General features: G+C 41.0%; 1 protein-coding gene across 1 annotated transcript in view; it reads right to left on the minus strand.

The window, feature by feature from the left end:
• The window catches only part of Themis (thymocyte selection associated), a 171,090-nt gene extending 158,253 nt beyond the window's left edge, over positions 1-12,837 (minus strand). The window contains exon 1 of the mRNA XM_059273006.1: positions 12,747-12,837. Coding sequence (XP_059128989.1) covers positions 12,747-12,837 — 91 coding nt within the window. The remainder of the gene's footprint in view (positions 1-12,746) is intronic.
• Between the last annotated feature and the right edge of the window lie 3,856 nt (positions 12,838-16,693).

The raw sequence follows: 16,693 nt of genomic DNA on the forward strand, positions 1-16,693 counted from the left end.
TGGTATTGTGCACTTTTACTATACTTATAGAATTACCTAATTGCCACATGAAATCCCAGTGAATCTTATATACCCATCACCTGGCTCATCTTGGTTCTGCTCATGCATGCCTGCATGTGGATGATTTAGTTGTTTTTCACTTTGGTTTTCGTTTTTGACACAAGGTATCACTATGCAGCCCACGCTGGCCTCCAATTTGAGATCTTCTTACTTCCTACTCTTGCCTACTGAGTGTGGAATATAAGAGTGTATCTGTAGGATGTACCACCACACTGGCTTCCTGCATAGAGTTTATGAATCATTCTTATTCCTTTCACTTTTAAAAGATAAATGATGATTTATCACTTCATGACCATTTTGTCTCCAATGTACATTCATCCAGACACAATAAACAAATCAATGTAAAAAGACTCATATGGCATATGAATTATTCTCCATTTTTGCTAATTTTTACCTTTTATATTTACTTAACTCAATGTTGACAGGGATTAGAAATCGAGGACATTTACATTGTGTCTACCACATTTACTGTGGATATGTCTTTGATTTGCAGTTTATCTTTTTCCACATTCATGATTTGGGTCTTTTTTTTTGCTATATAGATTTTTCTTAAGTTTAATTTTTTAAATGTATTTATATTTCTTTTACTTATATGAATGTTCTGCACATATTGCTGTCTACATGTCACATATGTGCTTGGTGCTTTAGGAAATTATATGAGGGAGTTTGTGGTGGTATTGTGTTCCCCAAAATATTGTGCACCCTAATAAACTTATCTGGGGTCAGAGAACAGGACAGCCACAATATTAAACAGAGGATAGGCAGTGGTAGCACACACCTTTAATCCCAGCATTCCAGAGGCAGAGATCTACCTGGATCTCTGTGAGTTCAAGACCACATTGGAAACAGCCAGGCATGGTGACTCACGCCTTAATCCCAAGAAGCGAGCCTTTAATCCCAGGGAGTGATGGCAAAAACAGAAGGTATATAAGGCGTGAGGACCAGAAACTAGAAGCATTTGGCTGGTTAAGCTTTCAGGCTTTCAAGCAGCAGTTCAGCTGAGATTCATTCTGGATGAGGACTCAGAGGCATCCAGTCTGAGGAAACGGGATCAGCTGAGGAATTGGCAAGGTGAGGTAGCTGTGGCTTGTTCTGCTTCTCTGATCTTCCAGCATTCACCCCAATAATTGGCCTCAGGTTTGATTTTATTAATAAGACCTTCTAAGATTCCTGCTCCAGGAGTTGGACCTCCTTTAACTGAACTTACACTAGGTTGTGAGCTACCGGGTGAGTTCTGGGAACCGAACCTGTGATGTCTGCAGGAACAGCACAGTGAGTGGTCTTCACCACTGAGCCTACTTTATAGCACCTGGGAAATTTACTTCCTTAAGTTCCTAGTTTGATATTCTATAAGGATTTTCAGTGAGTTTTTGTTAAGGTCTGAATTGTTACTGAGGTTTGTTGTTTTGTTGTTTTTGGGGGGGTTGGTTTTGTTTTTTTCTCTCTATTCTAACTATATTGTGTATGAAGCCAGTATGATTCAAATTGGTTGGGTTTTTGTTTTTTGTTGCTGTTGTTGTTTTTGTTTTGTTTTTATGGTTTTGTTTGTTTTTTGGAAATGGCTAATAAGTTGTCCTTACTACGTATCACTATTTATGTAGTGATAATAGTATTTATGATTCACAGGATTACTGTGGGCTACTTGTCTATCTAAATCTGTTCACCTTATCTTTATCTCAACCTTCAGGGTGAGGCAAATCCTCATTTTCGTGACAGAGGACTAGGCAAACGCTGCATGCCTAAGTCAAGGATAGGATCATTGCTCCTGTTTAACTTACCCGGGAAGCAAAGTCCTGAGTTTATAACCCCTACAGCTATGCCTCACATCAGTAGGACAAGAGTACTTTCCAAAAATGAGTAACAAGCAGTATATTAGAATGTTCTAGCATGGTTCTTATTACTGTGGTTTTCAGTTAAAAGAATTTAGTCTAGTACCAGAGAACCTCACATCACCTGTCAGCTGTTTTCAATTTCAACTTCTCTGTCTTAAAGTAGGGCATGCTTCATACCATAAGGTAAAGGAAACCTCAGACTGTTAAAAGAAAAGGCCATGATAATTTCTTGTTCTCCAGTGAAATGGAATAAAGTTAGTTAAAAGCAAAAGAATAGCTAAATTAAGTCCAATGTGAATAATCACAAATAGCCACTGAATTTAAAAGAAAATACATAGGAATTAGAATTGAGATAACGAGAGCTAAAGTGGTAATTTGTACCCCAAAAGGTAGCCCAAAAACTAACACGAGGATCCAGGCTGAGGCCAACCTGGCTTATTCTCAAACAACAAAAAAGGAATTGAGTAGGGAAACTGAGTCAGAAGGATGAGTTTGGTCCCAGGATAGGCTACAGGACAAGGTCCTGTCTGAAATTGTCACATGACAAAAGCACCTAGATAAACATTTTAATACTAAATATGTTTATCAAGAAGGAAGTAATGGTTTTAAATGACTACAGTTCAACACAGAGAGCTACAGAGAGTCCAAGAAAGCAAACGGAGATTCAAGAACAGAAACCATGGCACAAGCCTTTGATCCCAGCACTCAGGAGGCAAATCTCTGAGTCTGAGCCCAGTCTAGTCTACAAATAGAGTGCCAGGACAGCAAGGACTACACAAAGAAACCATGTCTTGACAGACAGACAGACAGACAGACAAACAAACAAACAAACAAAAAGAAAAAAAGAAGAAATCAATGAAAGACACAAAATAACAAAGAATATTAATAAAACCAAACTCTTTTCTCTCCAAATAATTCCATTTTGGGGAATTCTTACAGATGAGTTCTACCAAATTTGCAAGGAGTTAAAACCAATTTTGGAACATTACCTTAGAAAATAGAAGACAGTAAAATCTACAGAGCTCATTTCAGAAAGCTAAAGCTATCTTAGATCTAAAAAAGTCTACTGGCTAACTTAATTCTGATTAAATGTGAAAATCCTGAATATAAGGAATATACAGCAAGCCTTGATGCCCCAGTGGACAAAATGGACATTCTGATTGTGGCTAGCCATGGTCAACTGAGACGATGGAGGACATCTTGTTGGCCCTCATCCAGGATTCTATAATACTAATTAGTAGTTTCTGTTCCTAGAGAACCCTAGCCACTAAGCAGGGTGCCCCAGACCCAGGTTACCAAAGCTGTTAGCAATACTGGTGAGGAAGCTATTGACTGACACCAGCCCCAAATGGGAGCAGTTTCTCAGTTCCATTTACATTGTGCTACCTTCAGTGAAAAACTGGGTCCTATGTAGCCCTGAGAGCCTCTGGAAAGGTTCTTTACTCTAATGCCTTGTCACAAGGAAGGAACAGGACACTCCAACTGCCCTGACACATGGCCTCACACATATATAACAAGATCTCACCCCAAGCTCTTAAAGTGCCTCCCTGATGAGTATTTAAAGACAATTAATAAAGTGTGTATGTGTGTCTGTCTGTGTGTGTGTGTTGTAGTTAAATGTAGTTCAAATAAACAGACTAAAGAGATAAAATCATACTATTAGCTTAATGATAAATAGCATTAATTTAAAACTTAGAATGTAAATACCTATAAAGCAAGGAATAGAGGAATTTCTTTAAGTAAAAATTGAATGCTAACACATAGAACTTAATAAAGGAATTTTAGATGATTTTCTTTATGGCTAGAATAAGACAAGGATTCCACTCTCAGTGTAGCCCTGCCCTATACTACAAAGGGAAGAAGAAACACAAAAACAGCTATGATCAAGAATAACTCTTGATGACTTCTAAGGATATAAGTCTCTACTTAGCTAAGCCAATGAAATAAAAAAGACACACTACTAGAATTCACGAGAATTCTTCAATACATTGACAGTCTTCCATTGCCTCTTCTGTTTTAGTGGGAGTGAGTATAGAAAGCAAATCAAAGTGTTATCAGGTTACTATAGCAACATGAGAACATGTGTGCTCATGAGTGTGTTCTAGAAAATGGCCTAGGATAGATGACTACTCTGCTGACATTTCCTAAACTCTAGTAAAAGATCTAGAAATTGTTTTATATTTTGATCCTTTTTAAAGATTTATTTTGTTATTTTTAACTATATAAATGTGTATATGACTGTGTGAGGATATTTACATGCAAATGCAGGTGTCCACAGAGGCCTGGAGTTGGAGTTTCAGGTAGTTATGAGCAGCCACCTGACACTTGGGTCCTCTAAAGAGCACTATGTTATCTGCATCCATGAGCCATCTCTTTAGCCATTGTTATCAGCAACAGATCATTTTCCCAGCTCTGAGGACTTTGCTAAAGCACTGAGAACATAATTAAAATCATTACTTTTTTAGAAACCCCTGCTCAAAATGGCTTTATTGGAGTGGTCCTAGCATAGCCAGGGTCTGTATTGATGTCCATGGCCCATGTTGCTGCCAAAGGCCACATGGATGCCCCGAGTCTAGGTTGCAACCCGTGATTACGTGAGTGTCCAGGGGTCGTGCTGCAGCCAGGGCCATGCTGATCTGAGTGGCCTGTGCTGTCACCTGGGGCCATGGTGACATCGGGTCTAGGACTACTGCTGAGAGCCACGTCTGGGTCTGTGCCTCCACAGCAGCCAGGGTTTGAGTTGATGTCCGTGGCCCCTGTTGCCGCTGAGGGCTGAGGTGCCTGGACTCTGGTCAACCACCTGAGACCATGTTGGTGTCTGAGGGCCATGCTGCTACCAGGGTCAGACTGATCTGAGTGGCCTGTGCTGCCACCAGGGCCATGATGATACAATGCCCGGGCTGCTGCCAAGGTCCTTGTCTGGGTCCATGGTTTTAAAGCAGCTAGGGTCTGTGTTGTGTTCATGGCCCGTGTTACCACAGCGGGGTGGGTCACAGGAACCAATCATGTTGATATCCGAGGGCTGTGCTGAGCTGGCCCTGCTCCTCACTGGCCCTGGCATAACTGGCCCTGCCCCTTGCTGGACTGGAACAAGAGAGCTGGCTCCTACACTCAGGAAAGATGTCCCCACCCCTCACCACAGGCGTGCACCTCAACTGGGCAGCACACTAGAACTGACCCTGTTGTTGGGGATGCCCGTGAGCTGGACCTGAAGACAGGAGAGCAGGAAAGATGATCCTGCCTTCCCCCACCCCTGTATGCCATATGGTGGCACAGATGACATTGTACCCAGAGTCCCCCAAAGACCACCAAGAGACCGAATCTGATGCAAAGTTAGTAACTTCTAATAGGCTAGGGTTAGTTGGGGGTTACAGTTAACCATTTTGGGGCAGGCCTGAACAAGTCCCAGGCTTTGTCCTTGAGCTGCCATAGAGACTGGCTGGCCTAGCACATACTGACTATGGGGGCTGACTTGTGGCCCAGGGTTTGTCTTTGACTCATGCACATAGCTCTAAGTTGGTGAAGGCTCCCAGACTGTAAACAACTGGCTGAACCTTGAGCAGTCAGAGTATGTGCAGAAAGGGAGCTACTGCAAGGACTATGTCTTTTGTCCATGGCCCTCCCAGAAACTGCTTGCTCAAGTCTCAGGAAACTGAAATTGAGGCCTGATCTCTGAGAAAAGACTGAGCAGCCTGTCATGGCATCTGCTTGGTCCTCTCAGGTGAGGAAAAGGTGCCATCCCACCCCCACCCCCCACACACACCCTGCCCACTACTTGCAGCCATTGAAAGAGTTGGCCCTGGGGGTCACGAAAGTGGGAGAACTAGCCCTGCTCTTGACCAGCTGCAGCACACAGGAGAGTGGGCCCTGTACCCTGCCAGGGCAGCACATTAAAGCTGACCCTGTTTGGGGGAAGACACAGGTGAGCCAGCCCTGAGGGCAGGAGAGCAGGAGAGCAGACATCCTCTCCCATTTGCCTCCTACAGCAATCAAGAGAAAGGGCCTGCGCCTTCCTGGGCAAGACCATGGAGCTGGCCCTGGTGGTGTGAATGTGGGAGAGCTGGACCGGAGGACCTAAGAGCAAGAGAGCTGGCCCCCGCTCCTCACTGCAGGCTGCTTTGGGTGGTCTGGAGAGCTCACCTGGATGGTGATGATGGGTGAAAGCTCCGCTGACCAGTCCAGCTACCATCCAGGCCCAGAACCAGGGCTATGAGTTGGTCCACCCCAACATCCACCTAACTGTTGGAGCATGTAAATGGGATAAAACTACAGATGCAAAACTGTAGGATCTTTATGACGGAGGACAACAACAGAATATCCAAGAGGAATCCCAGTGGGGGCCCATTATGAATGGTGTAGCAGAGGCCAGAGGCCTGGAACCAGATCAATAATTTATGGCAACAAATACTTGCAAGTGAAGAGGAAAGGACTAAAGGGTGAACTGTGCGACCCATTGAGCATCACTACAGCTACAATAGCTACAGCTACCACAGCCATGAGACACTTCTGAGTTTGTTTTGGGTTTTTTGTTTTGTTTTTCTTTTCGTCTTTTTGTTTTTGTTTTTGCTTTGCTTTTTTTTTTTTTCTTTTAAACTTTGGTTTGGGGAGGTTTCAAGGGCAGAGGTCAGATGCAGGGGCGTGGGGAGGAGGGTAGGATAGTGATGCATGATGTGAAATCTGTAAAGAATCAATGCAAGTTAAAAAAAATGGTTGTATTGGAAATGCTACTAACTATTTACATAAGAAATGGCATTAAGTTTCTCCAAATCTTTACAAGGAAAGACTGCTAACCAAGAAGTTTAGTGATAGAGCAGTTGATTATTATGGATGAGGCCGTGGGTTCACTTCTCAGAACCACAAAGAAAATGACATGAGAAATGCAGACAAGTGGTAGTTTCGCCAGCTGTGGTGTGCATGCCAATAACCCCACTGCTAAGGAGTCGGAGGCAGAAGGATCACATCTGAACAACACAGTAAGACCCTCTCTCAAAACAACAAAAATGCAATTCGACATCCAACCCAATTTTATATGAATCCTGCAAGCAATTGGACAAGCAATCAAAATTTTAAGTCAATATGTTCTCTAAAAGAGATACAAAATTGTTTTAAATATAAAAAACCCAATTCAGTGATACCTAATTAACTTGATCTTGCTGCATATGCAAAGCCTTGCTTGAAATTCAAAGAACATCAATGTAGAAAAATAAACTTACATAATCATGATAAAAGCCACAGGGGGAATATTTGATAAAACATATACTCAAGATTTTTATTTTAAAAAGCCATTGCTAACAAGGAGAGAATAGTCTGCAACCTGAAATGAACAACCTTAATGGTGAGTTACAGATGTTTTGTATGACTGTAAATCCACCAGGGTGCTCACGCTCACTGCTAACCTTGCTTGATTTTATGCTAGAGCAGTGTTTCAATGGGAAGACGAAAGTCCGAGGAAGAAGAAATCAGATCTTACAAAATTTGATGTGTCTAAAAGTAATGAAGAGTAATCTAAAAAGTGTCTATTAGAGACATATTTTCCTAAAATTCATCAAACACAACAGACCAAAGTGAAAATATTGAAGGATTCCTAGTTTGTTTGCTGTTGTTTGTTGGCTTGGTTTTTGTTGTTGTTGTTGTTGTTTTTAGCTAGGTTCCCATATCTTAGGCTGGCCTGAAACTCTTTCTCCCAACATGGCCTCCAACCTTTAGCCTCAGTCTCTCTAGTACTGGGATTACAGGCATGAGACTTTGCAGTTGTTTAAGATACAACTTATGAACATAATGGGGTGAAAAAAATACTCAGAATAAATGTGGAAACAATGAAGATACCAACAAAAAATTTACAAACACTGCGGGCCAAAAAGGAAAGGCTTGACTTTCGAGGCATATCCAGTTCATAGATCAGAATTTTTATAGATCGTGACATCATTAATTTTCAATGATGCTATTTTTCTCTAAATGATATACTGCTAATCAGAATTCAGAGAGGGTGCCTGCAGAGGCTGACAAGTGAATTCTAAAATGTATATGGAAATTCAAAGAGCCCAACTTGAAGAATAAAAACACATCGGAAAGCTTATTCCACAGCAGTAGTTTCAAGTTTGGCTGCACTTTCTAGTCATCAGGGAGATGTCTAGGGACAGTGACACCTTACCTCTTACATAATTAAATCTGTACTTGTGAGAAGACATCCAGACACTGATAATCTTAAAAACATGTCAGATGTTTCAAGCGTGCAATCAAGTTTGAGAACCACGGCCCTGCAGCATATTCTTATACAGCATGTAAGATGAATGTTCAGTAATGCTGCAGATCCACATGCATTAAGACTAATAAACTATGTAATGAACAGTTCTGTGACTAGAGAAGCAGAGAAGCCACTAGAAGAGACCTTGGTCTGAAACACAATGTTTATGATTAGGGGACACAATACAGGGTTAGCGAAAAGAGCTTTGCAGCTAGGTATGGTGTGGGACCCCTCTAATGTTAACACTTGAGAGCTAGAAGCAGGTGATCCCTCTGAGTTCAATGCCAGCTTGGTGCATATAGTGAATTCCTGGCCAACCATGGATACATAGTAATATGTAATAGTAATATGCTGTCTCATTTTTTTTTTTTTTGTCTTTCGATGTCCCTGTACTCATTAGCTCTCTAGATCTTAGCCCTCATTTCACACCATATATAAAACAATCAATTTCAGGTAGAGAACTGATACAAAGGAAAGAGTAAATAATTGAACTTCAAGAGGCTAACATAATATTTTCATAATTCATGATAAAATAAAAATTTTCTTAGCAACACATAATAGAAATGTAATTGTAAATTGGGCACTCTAAGAGTAAAATTGAAAACCTCCCCTCATGAAAAGGCACTCAGAAGGAAGAAAATGAAATGCTGAGCTTCACAGGCGAGAAAATATTCACAACAGAAAGCATATTAGCATGTGTGTGTGTGTGTGTGTGTATATATATATATATATATATATTATCAAGTCATTAATAAAAATTTATAAACCCTAATATAAATGAGCCAGACCTAGGAACCATGTCCTAAAGAGAATATGCAAACATCACAGAATAGGAAAGAAAACGTTCTCGATCTCATTAGATACAAGGCAGACATGAACTACAACCTCGACTCCCTAAAGGGTTCCTACCAGAAAGACTAAAATCAAGACGACCAATGACAGGAAATGTCATCAGGTGTGTTTGCAGGAACTTTCAGAGACGGCTGATGGAAATGTAGACTGAACAACTGCTTAGGAAATTTTCCTTTCACCACCCACCCAGCGCAATATACACACATTCAACATAGAAATTTCACTTATTTTTAATATCCTTGCGAACATGGATGAATAAGAGAATTTCATAATAAAATGCTACCAGTGACTTTAAAGTAGAAATAATCTAAAGCCCATCAGCAGTAGAATAAGTAAATTTTGGTGTATTCATCCAGTACTATATTATACACTACTAGAACGAATGGCTTGCACCTATAAGCCCAGGCTTTCAGTATGCTGAAGCAGGAGGGTCACAAACTGAAGACATGGCTGGGCTACAGAATGAGTCCAAAGCCAGCTTATGGAACTTAGTGAGACCCTGTATCAAAACAGAAAGTGAGAAGAGGGTTGGGACTATTGCTCAGTGGTAGAGCCCTTGCCTAGCATGTTCAAGGCCTTAGTTTCAACCCTCAGTACAACATAAGGAAAGAAAGAAAGAAAGAAAGAAAGAAAGAAAGAAAGAAAGAAAGAAAGAAAGAAAGAAAGAAAGAGAGAGAGGGAGGGAGGAAGGAAGGAAGGAAGGAAAGAAGGAAGAAAAGAAGGAAGGAAGAAAAGAAGAAAGGAAGAAGGAAAGAAAGAACAAAAGAAAGAAAAAGAGAGAGGAAAGGAAGGGAGGGGGGAGAAAGTGAGAGAGAGAGAGAGAGAGAGAGAGAGAGAGAGAGAGAGAGAGAGAAGCAAACCATGATCCACTGCAAATAAATAAATTGTGTAGAATAGTATAGATTAACTTTACAATACATGTACACCAACCAAAAGAGTACATACTATAATTTTCCATTTACATAAAGATTATAAGTAGACAAAAGTCATGGAGTATTGGTTAATTTGGGGAAGGGTTAGATAACAATTGAAAAGTATACAAGATGAGTCTTCTAGAATACTAGTGGTTTTCTATTTCTTGGGTGACAGTTACATGGATGTACTTATTGTGTGGAAATTCATTTTAATTAAGTGATAACATAGTGGTAAAGTTATAAAGAACAAAGACAATGATAGGAACAAATTCCTTTTATAAAAATATGAACTACCACTTCTTCAAGTTAATATATAAAATCAAGACAATCTAATAAAGGTCTTCACTAGATTTCTTAAAGAATCAGTTGTTTTTTAAATGTACTTTAAAAGTCTGTGAACAGCTAAGCCAACTTTGGAGCATGGAATAAAAACAAGGGTGTCAGAAAAACAAGGGTGTCAGATGTACCCTAAATATATATTAACTAATTTCACAGCAGCTATTCAAAAAATCATATGAGTGGGAACAAATAGTTAACAAAAATCAACTAATATAACAGAAGAGGTATTTCCAAGACAAATGATGCATATGTGAGCATATTATCTGATTTGGAAGCAGCAAGATAGTACTGGGAAAATCTGACTGAACATGTACAAAAAAGGAAAATTGGGTCCCTGTACATCTCATAGCAAAGCATCCTGAAAATAAAATAAAACAAAATAAAAAAAACTAAAGACCAAATATAAATTCTGAACCTGTTAGGTTGTTACAAAAATTCTTCCTAGATATAGAGGAAAAACTTCTTCCATAAAGCCCTAAAAGCATGAGACAAGAAGCAATTGATGGCTGGCTTAGAAATATAAGTTCTGGTGTCATAGGAGGTAAGTGTGATAAAAGATGGCCTAATCTCAAATAACCAGTTCACAAAAACTTAAGTAAAATCTGAAGGCGACTAGTACAAACTTTTCAGGGGTGTGGAGGTATGTAGGTGTGCATGTATCAACCTTTTTTAATTTTTAATTTTTAATTTTTTTTGGAGGTAAGACTGAATCATTACTCCCTCACTTGTTCCCAATGGGAACTGAAAACATCAAAATTCAATATATTGGATACACCCAACCAACCTATGATCTATTCTATCCTAATCATGTGCAGAACATGCATTGTTACAGTGAATAAAATTAAATCCTTTGTTGTTGTTGTTGCTGCTGCTGTTTGTTTATTTGTTTGTTTGAGACAGGATTTCTCTGTGTAATCCTGGACTGGAACTTGCTCTGCAGACCAGCCTGGCCTCAAACTCAGAGATCCACCTGCCTGTGCCTCCTGAGTGATTAAAGACATGCACCACCTCTCCACACTACAAAATACCCATTTTAAAACCAAGTATTTAAAATCCCATATAACTTATTGACTAGTATACTTAAAAAGCAAAACAAAAAACAAAACAAAAAACAGAATGACTGTGTATTTCCACTACATTGAAAAGTCAAAAAATTGGAAGTCTAACTATGGGAAGTCGAGGACAGCCCATGAGTTCGAAAGCCAACCATTCGTTAATTTCCTAGTCATTTGACTAGACCCAATTCCTTGTTTTTCTTTAATTCTCCTGTTTTTGTAAGCAGATATAGATACCTAACTAGAAAATGTTTTCAGTACATTGTATGTAATCAAATTAACTTTAAAATGCTAGAAAACATTGGGGATTTTACGTATTACAGTAAGTTACACCAAAATTCACCAGCCTACCAGTTTTAAATAATTTTCAGTGAACTTTAACTTTTTGACACAGATTTTAAAAGGGATTTTGTGGTCACTAGGTACTAATTTCTATATCCTTAAATAAAATTTGCCACTATTTAAGTTTAGAGTGGGCTCACTACAGAAAGAGGAGTATAAATACAAGGCAATCGTAGAAGTTGTTCAGAACATGGCAGCACTTATTTGTAAGGACTGTGTCCACGATAGTCACACTCATTTTGGGTGAAGCAAAGCAAGTTCAATTGTTTTCTTTTGTTTGTTTGTTTGGTTTGGGTTTTTTGGGTTTTTTTTTTTTTTTTTGGCTTTTAAAAAATAATCTAGAAACAAGTATCGACAACGTTTTTTGGATACACCCAACCAATCCATGATTATAGCTCAATCTATTCTATCCTACTCATGTGCAGAACATTCATTATTACAGTGAATGAAATCAAACTCTGTGTTGTTGTTGTTGTTGTTGTTTGTTTATTTGTGGAGACAGGGTCTCTCTGTGTAGCCATGTTCATCCTGAAACTCACTCTGTAGACCAGGCTGGCCTTGAACTCAGAGATCTGTCAGCCTTTCCCTTCCACGTACTAGGATTAAAGCTATGTGCCACCACTGCCTGCTACATCTGACAAAATGCCCATTTTATATTGATTTTTAATACCATTTTATAACCCTCCTCGTTTTTTTATTTTTTTAAACTGTGTTACAATGATTTCCAAGCACTAGGCAGAAGTAGCATATCATTTGTATTGACTTGTTGAATGCCTATCGATGAAAAGATCCCAATTCACATAGTTCGGCATCCCCATTCTTCTTACAGCCTTAGCTTCTCCCTCCTTCACCAGCCACTGGGTCTCCACTATTCAGTAGCTCCTTAAGTGTGTGTGTGTGTGTGTGTGTGTGTGTGTGTGTGTTCACCCTTCCTTTAGAGAACTCAGATTTGTGTTTGTGGGTATAATGAGGTTCGAACCAAATAGCCACAACACTGGGCTGTATACATAGCCTTTCAAGTATCCTTTATTAAAAAATCTCTCCCATGAATCCCCAAGGGACTTTATAAGAGCTTTCTAGCAAGTTAAAGAATTAGGAAAATGCTTACCTTCAAAGTAGATGCCTGACTGGATTTCTAGGACCCTGGGGAGGGTCCTCAGGTCTAGGGAGTGGACAAATTCTTCCAGCGATAAGGCCATTTTTCTGTCTTGACTGGTGTATAGATCCGATTTTTAGAAAAGCTCGTAGCCTCTGGATGTCATTAGTCTGCAGTTGCCTTCTTTGCTCATAATTCCTCCCTCAGGCAGACAGAACGTCAAGGGGGAGCCCAGTCGGGGTAGAACAGCCTTAGGTGGAGAGGTACTTGTCCGCAATGGCCGTTCTCCACAATTTCTACCTGGGGCGGAGAGGAGGTCGCACTATAGCCAAGCAGGGAGGAACAGAGCAGGGGAAGACAGAGAGAACAGGCAGGAGGCAGAGTGGGTAAAGCCCCCCCTTTTTTTTGTTCTCCTTGTGGCTTCATTTCCTTCTGACTCTGAGGTAGAACAGGGTGGGGGTGGGGTGTGTTTGTCTGAACCCACACTACCCAAAGTAATGAGGTTGGCAAGTTGCGAGTGCTTGTGCATCCCCAGCCGTGGTAAGACTGTGAAGACACAGTCACCTGTGGTGTGACCACCGCACATGGCCAGAAAGGCAGGAGCAATGTCTTACCTTAAAAATGGCACTACATCACTTCATCACCCCTCTGCATCCAGCGTTGAGCTTTGTGTTTTATTTGCATACTCTTGGCGCTTTTATATTAAACTTGATTACAAAAGAGGCCTGTGTCAGCTGTTTTTAGAAATCTGATGCTCAGAAGAGGGCTAGAAACCACTTTTATCTTTCCACATTAAAATTTTTGCTGAGCCTTAAAGGAAGGTGGGGGAGGGTGTTATGTGAAAAGTGACTCAGGAATTAATATGGTAAGTTAATGGGAACTTTCTGGCCTCCGCACTGCGAAGGCCAGTATTTAAGAGCAGTGATTAGAAGCATGACTCTTGAGCTTAGCCCTTCTTTCGACTTACAGGCGAACATTTCCTCTTCAAGAACTCATATGTTGATTAAATGTAGATTTAAAAACTAAATAAACTGTCCAAGCCCCAAATTCTACCATTCTGCTCTTACGGTCAAAATTTAAAGTTGAAAATGCCCAAAGCCAAAGGAAACCTTGTGAAAACTAATTTTTAACCATCAAATTTAATCTTTCTATTTGTTTTCATTTTTGGTTTTTAAAACAAGATTTCACTCTGGAGACCAGGCTGGACTCAAACTCATGCCAATCCTCTTCGACTCTGTGCTGGGATGACAGGCATGTGTCACCACATCTAGTTTAAAGCAGCTTTGTTGTTGTGGCTTTTTTTTTTCTAATTAAACTTTTATTGTTTTTTTTTGTTTTTTTTTTTTTTTTTTTTTTGGTGGATTTCACATCATGCATCTCGATTCCATTCACTTCCCAGGCCCTTCGCATCTACTCTCTGCCCTGGCAACCTCCCCCACAAGATAAAACAAAATAAAATGTAAAGGAAAAGAAAAAATCTCATCGTGGAAGCTGTGGTGTGACATTGTGAGTTGCACAGTATACCCTTTAATTCCTACATCTTACTTACAAGTGTTCATCGCAGTGAATCAGTGGCCTGGTTCGAGGCCTCTGGTTTCTGCTATAGCCTGGATACTGTGAGCTCACTGGGACTCCTCTTGGATATCCAGTTGTTGCCCTGTGTCATGGAGATCTTGCAACTTTGGGTCCTCAGGACCAGCCCCATAGATGGGTTCGATGTTGGGATGTACCAACTCATAGCCCTGGTTCTGAGCCTGAGTGGTTGGTGGGTTGGTCACCAGGATGAGCTCTCCAGCATCATCTGACTAGTTCACCCTATTCAGCAAGCAGCAAGGGGTGGGCCTGGTTCTCCTGCTTTCACACCCTCAGGGTGGGCTCATCCAGGCCTACACCACCAGGGCTAGCTCTACTGTGCTGCCCAGACCAGATGCAGGGGCCACTCTGCTGAGGGCTGTAGCTGGTGAGAGTCAGGGCCAGCTCTCTTGTTCTCACTCTCATGACCTCAGGGTCAGCTCTCCCACCTGCCACAAGCGGGGAGGTGGGGCTCCTCTCCTTTGCCCACACCACCATTTGGCAGTTGAGAGGGGTGGGGGCCAGATTTCTCATGCTCATATTCTCAGGGCCAGCTCACCTCACTGGCACCCTCTGTGGGCAGGGTCAGCTCTACTATGCTGCCCAGGCGAGGTGCAGGGCCTGCTCTCCCAAGTGCTCCAGCCCGTGATGGGGTAGGACCAGCTTTTCCACTCTCATGACCCAGAGACCCCTTCTCCTGCCTGGGGAAGGCATCAAGGGGAAGGGGCAAGGGGAGAAAATCTCTCCCTCCCCCACACCAGTTCACAGGTTCTCATGAACTCAGGGCCAGCTCTCCCACCTGCCACCTGGTAAGGGGTAGGGGTAGAGGAAGCATCCTCATCCCACCTCCACCCACCCACCACCTATCCCCCACCCCCGCTCAGGACACCATCTGCCAGATGAGGGGTGTGGCCAGATCTCCCATCTCCCATTCTTGGGGCTGGCTTACCTGTCAACAGAGTTAGCTTACAGTGTTTTTTTTTTTTTTTATGCATTCTATTCTTTGTACTTAATTAAAAAGTATTTTAAAAGTTACACATGCAATTTGAAGTGAGAGTATCTATGTTTTCCAGGTAAACAAAGGAAGATTGGTTGAAGTGAGTAGAGTTGAAATATGTTGACGTTGCTTACTCTCCTCACAGACTGGATTCTGGGCTCAGTACCTGACGATGGTATAGCACCTACCAAACTCTTTCTACTTCTTATAGTCATGGTTGGCCCTTGTAGCAATCTGCCAACCTTCATTCTGTGCAAAACTAGGGTTAATGGCAAATTGCTTCAAATGTTTTCTGCCAGTAACTTCTACATAATCACTCGAAACATTTTGTCCTCTAAATCTCTCAAGCTTGATAAATCTGTCTTCTGTGCCCTTCTCGCCTAAGTCTGGGCCTCTCACTTGACTGCAAACACTGTTTATAGCCTAGTGGCATATTTCATATGGCTTTAAAATATGGAAAGAGCTGCCTCTTGAAAATCATACATTTATTAGAGTTGGTGCCACAGTAAATTTTATTTGGTTTGTAATCAGTGCTGGATTTCACTTGATGTCTTTAACTTCTAGCCAAAGCTGGAAGACTCCACTATATCATCAGATGTTTATATGTATTCATTCTGCCCCTTTTCTGCTTTTCACCACAAAGATCCTCCCTGTATCTCAGAATCTGGTTTTCCTGTATTCTCAGTCGTAAAGTTAATGATTCCACCATTTTTTTAGGAGCGCCATGCTTAAAGCCGTGTTTGAACAGACATTTCTGACAGCTTCAAAGTCCCTCGAGCTCCATGGGTGACAGTCCTCAAGACCACTTCTCTGACCTTGTCCTGTGCTGCTACTACTGCCACCTTAGCCCAAGTTGTTACTACTTCTATCATCTCAAAGACGTCCTGATGTGACCAGCCACGATGAAATGGGCAAAAGAGAGAAATGACTTGAACTGATGTCTAGTGAAATGAATTCCTGAAGTTCAGTCATGAATACAGACATGGCAGGTTTAATCACAGTCAGACTATTGAACGTTCAGAAACAAACAGACTATATGTCACAATTTCCAATCTGTAGAAAGTAGAATTTCAAGCCAGTAAGGAAGAAAGATGTATTTTTCAAACGATTGTTAAATAATTGGGGAGAAGCCAGGCGTGGTGACGCACGCCTTTAATCCCAGCACTCGGGAGGCAGAGGCAGGCGGATTTCTGTGAGTTTGAGGCCAGCCTGGTCTCCAAAGCAAGTTCCAGGAAAGGCGCAAAGCTACACAGAGAAACCCTGTCTCAAAAAAACAAAAAACAAAACAAAACAAAACAAAAAAAACCAAAATAATTGGGGAGAAAGAGAATTCCAAAACACTCTGTAAATGAAAATTAAGACAAATTTTAAATTGAAATTTAAAGGTAAA

Source organism: Peromyscus eremicus, chromosome 8b, assembly GCF_949786415.1.
Source record: "Peromyscus eremicus chromosome 8b, PerEre_H2_v1, whole genome shotgun sequence".
Lineage (NCBI taxonomy): Eukaryota > Metazoa > Chordata > Mammalia > Rodentia > Cricetidae > Peromyscus > Peromyscus eremicus.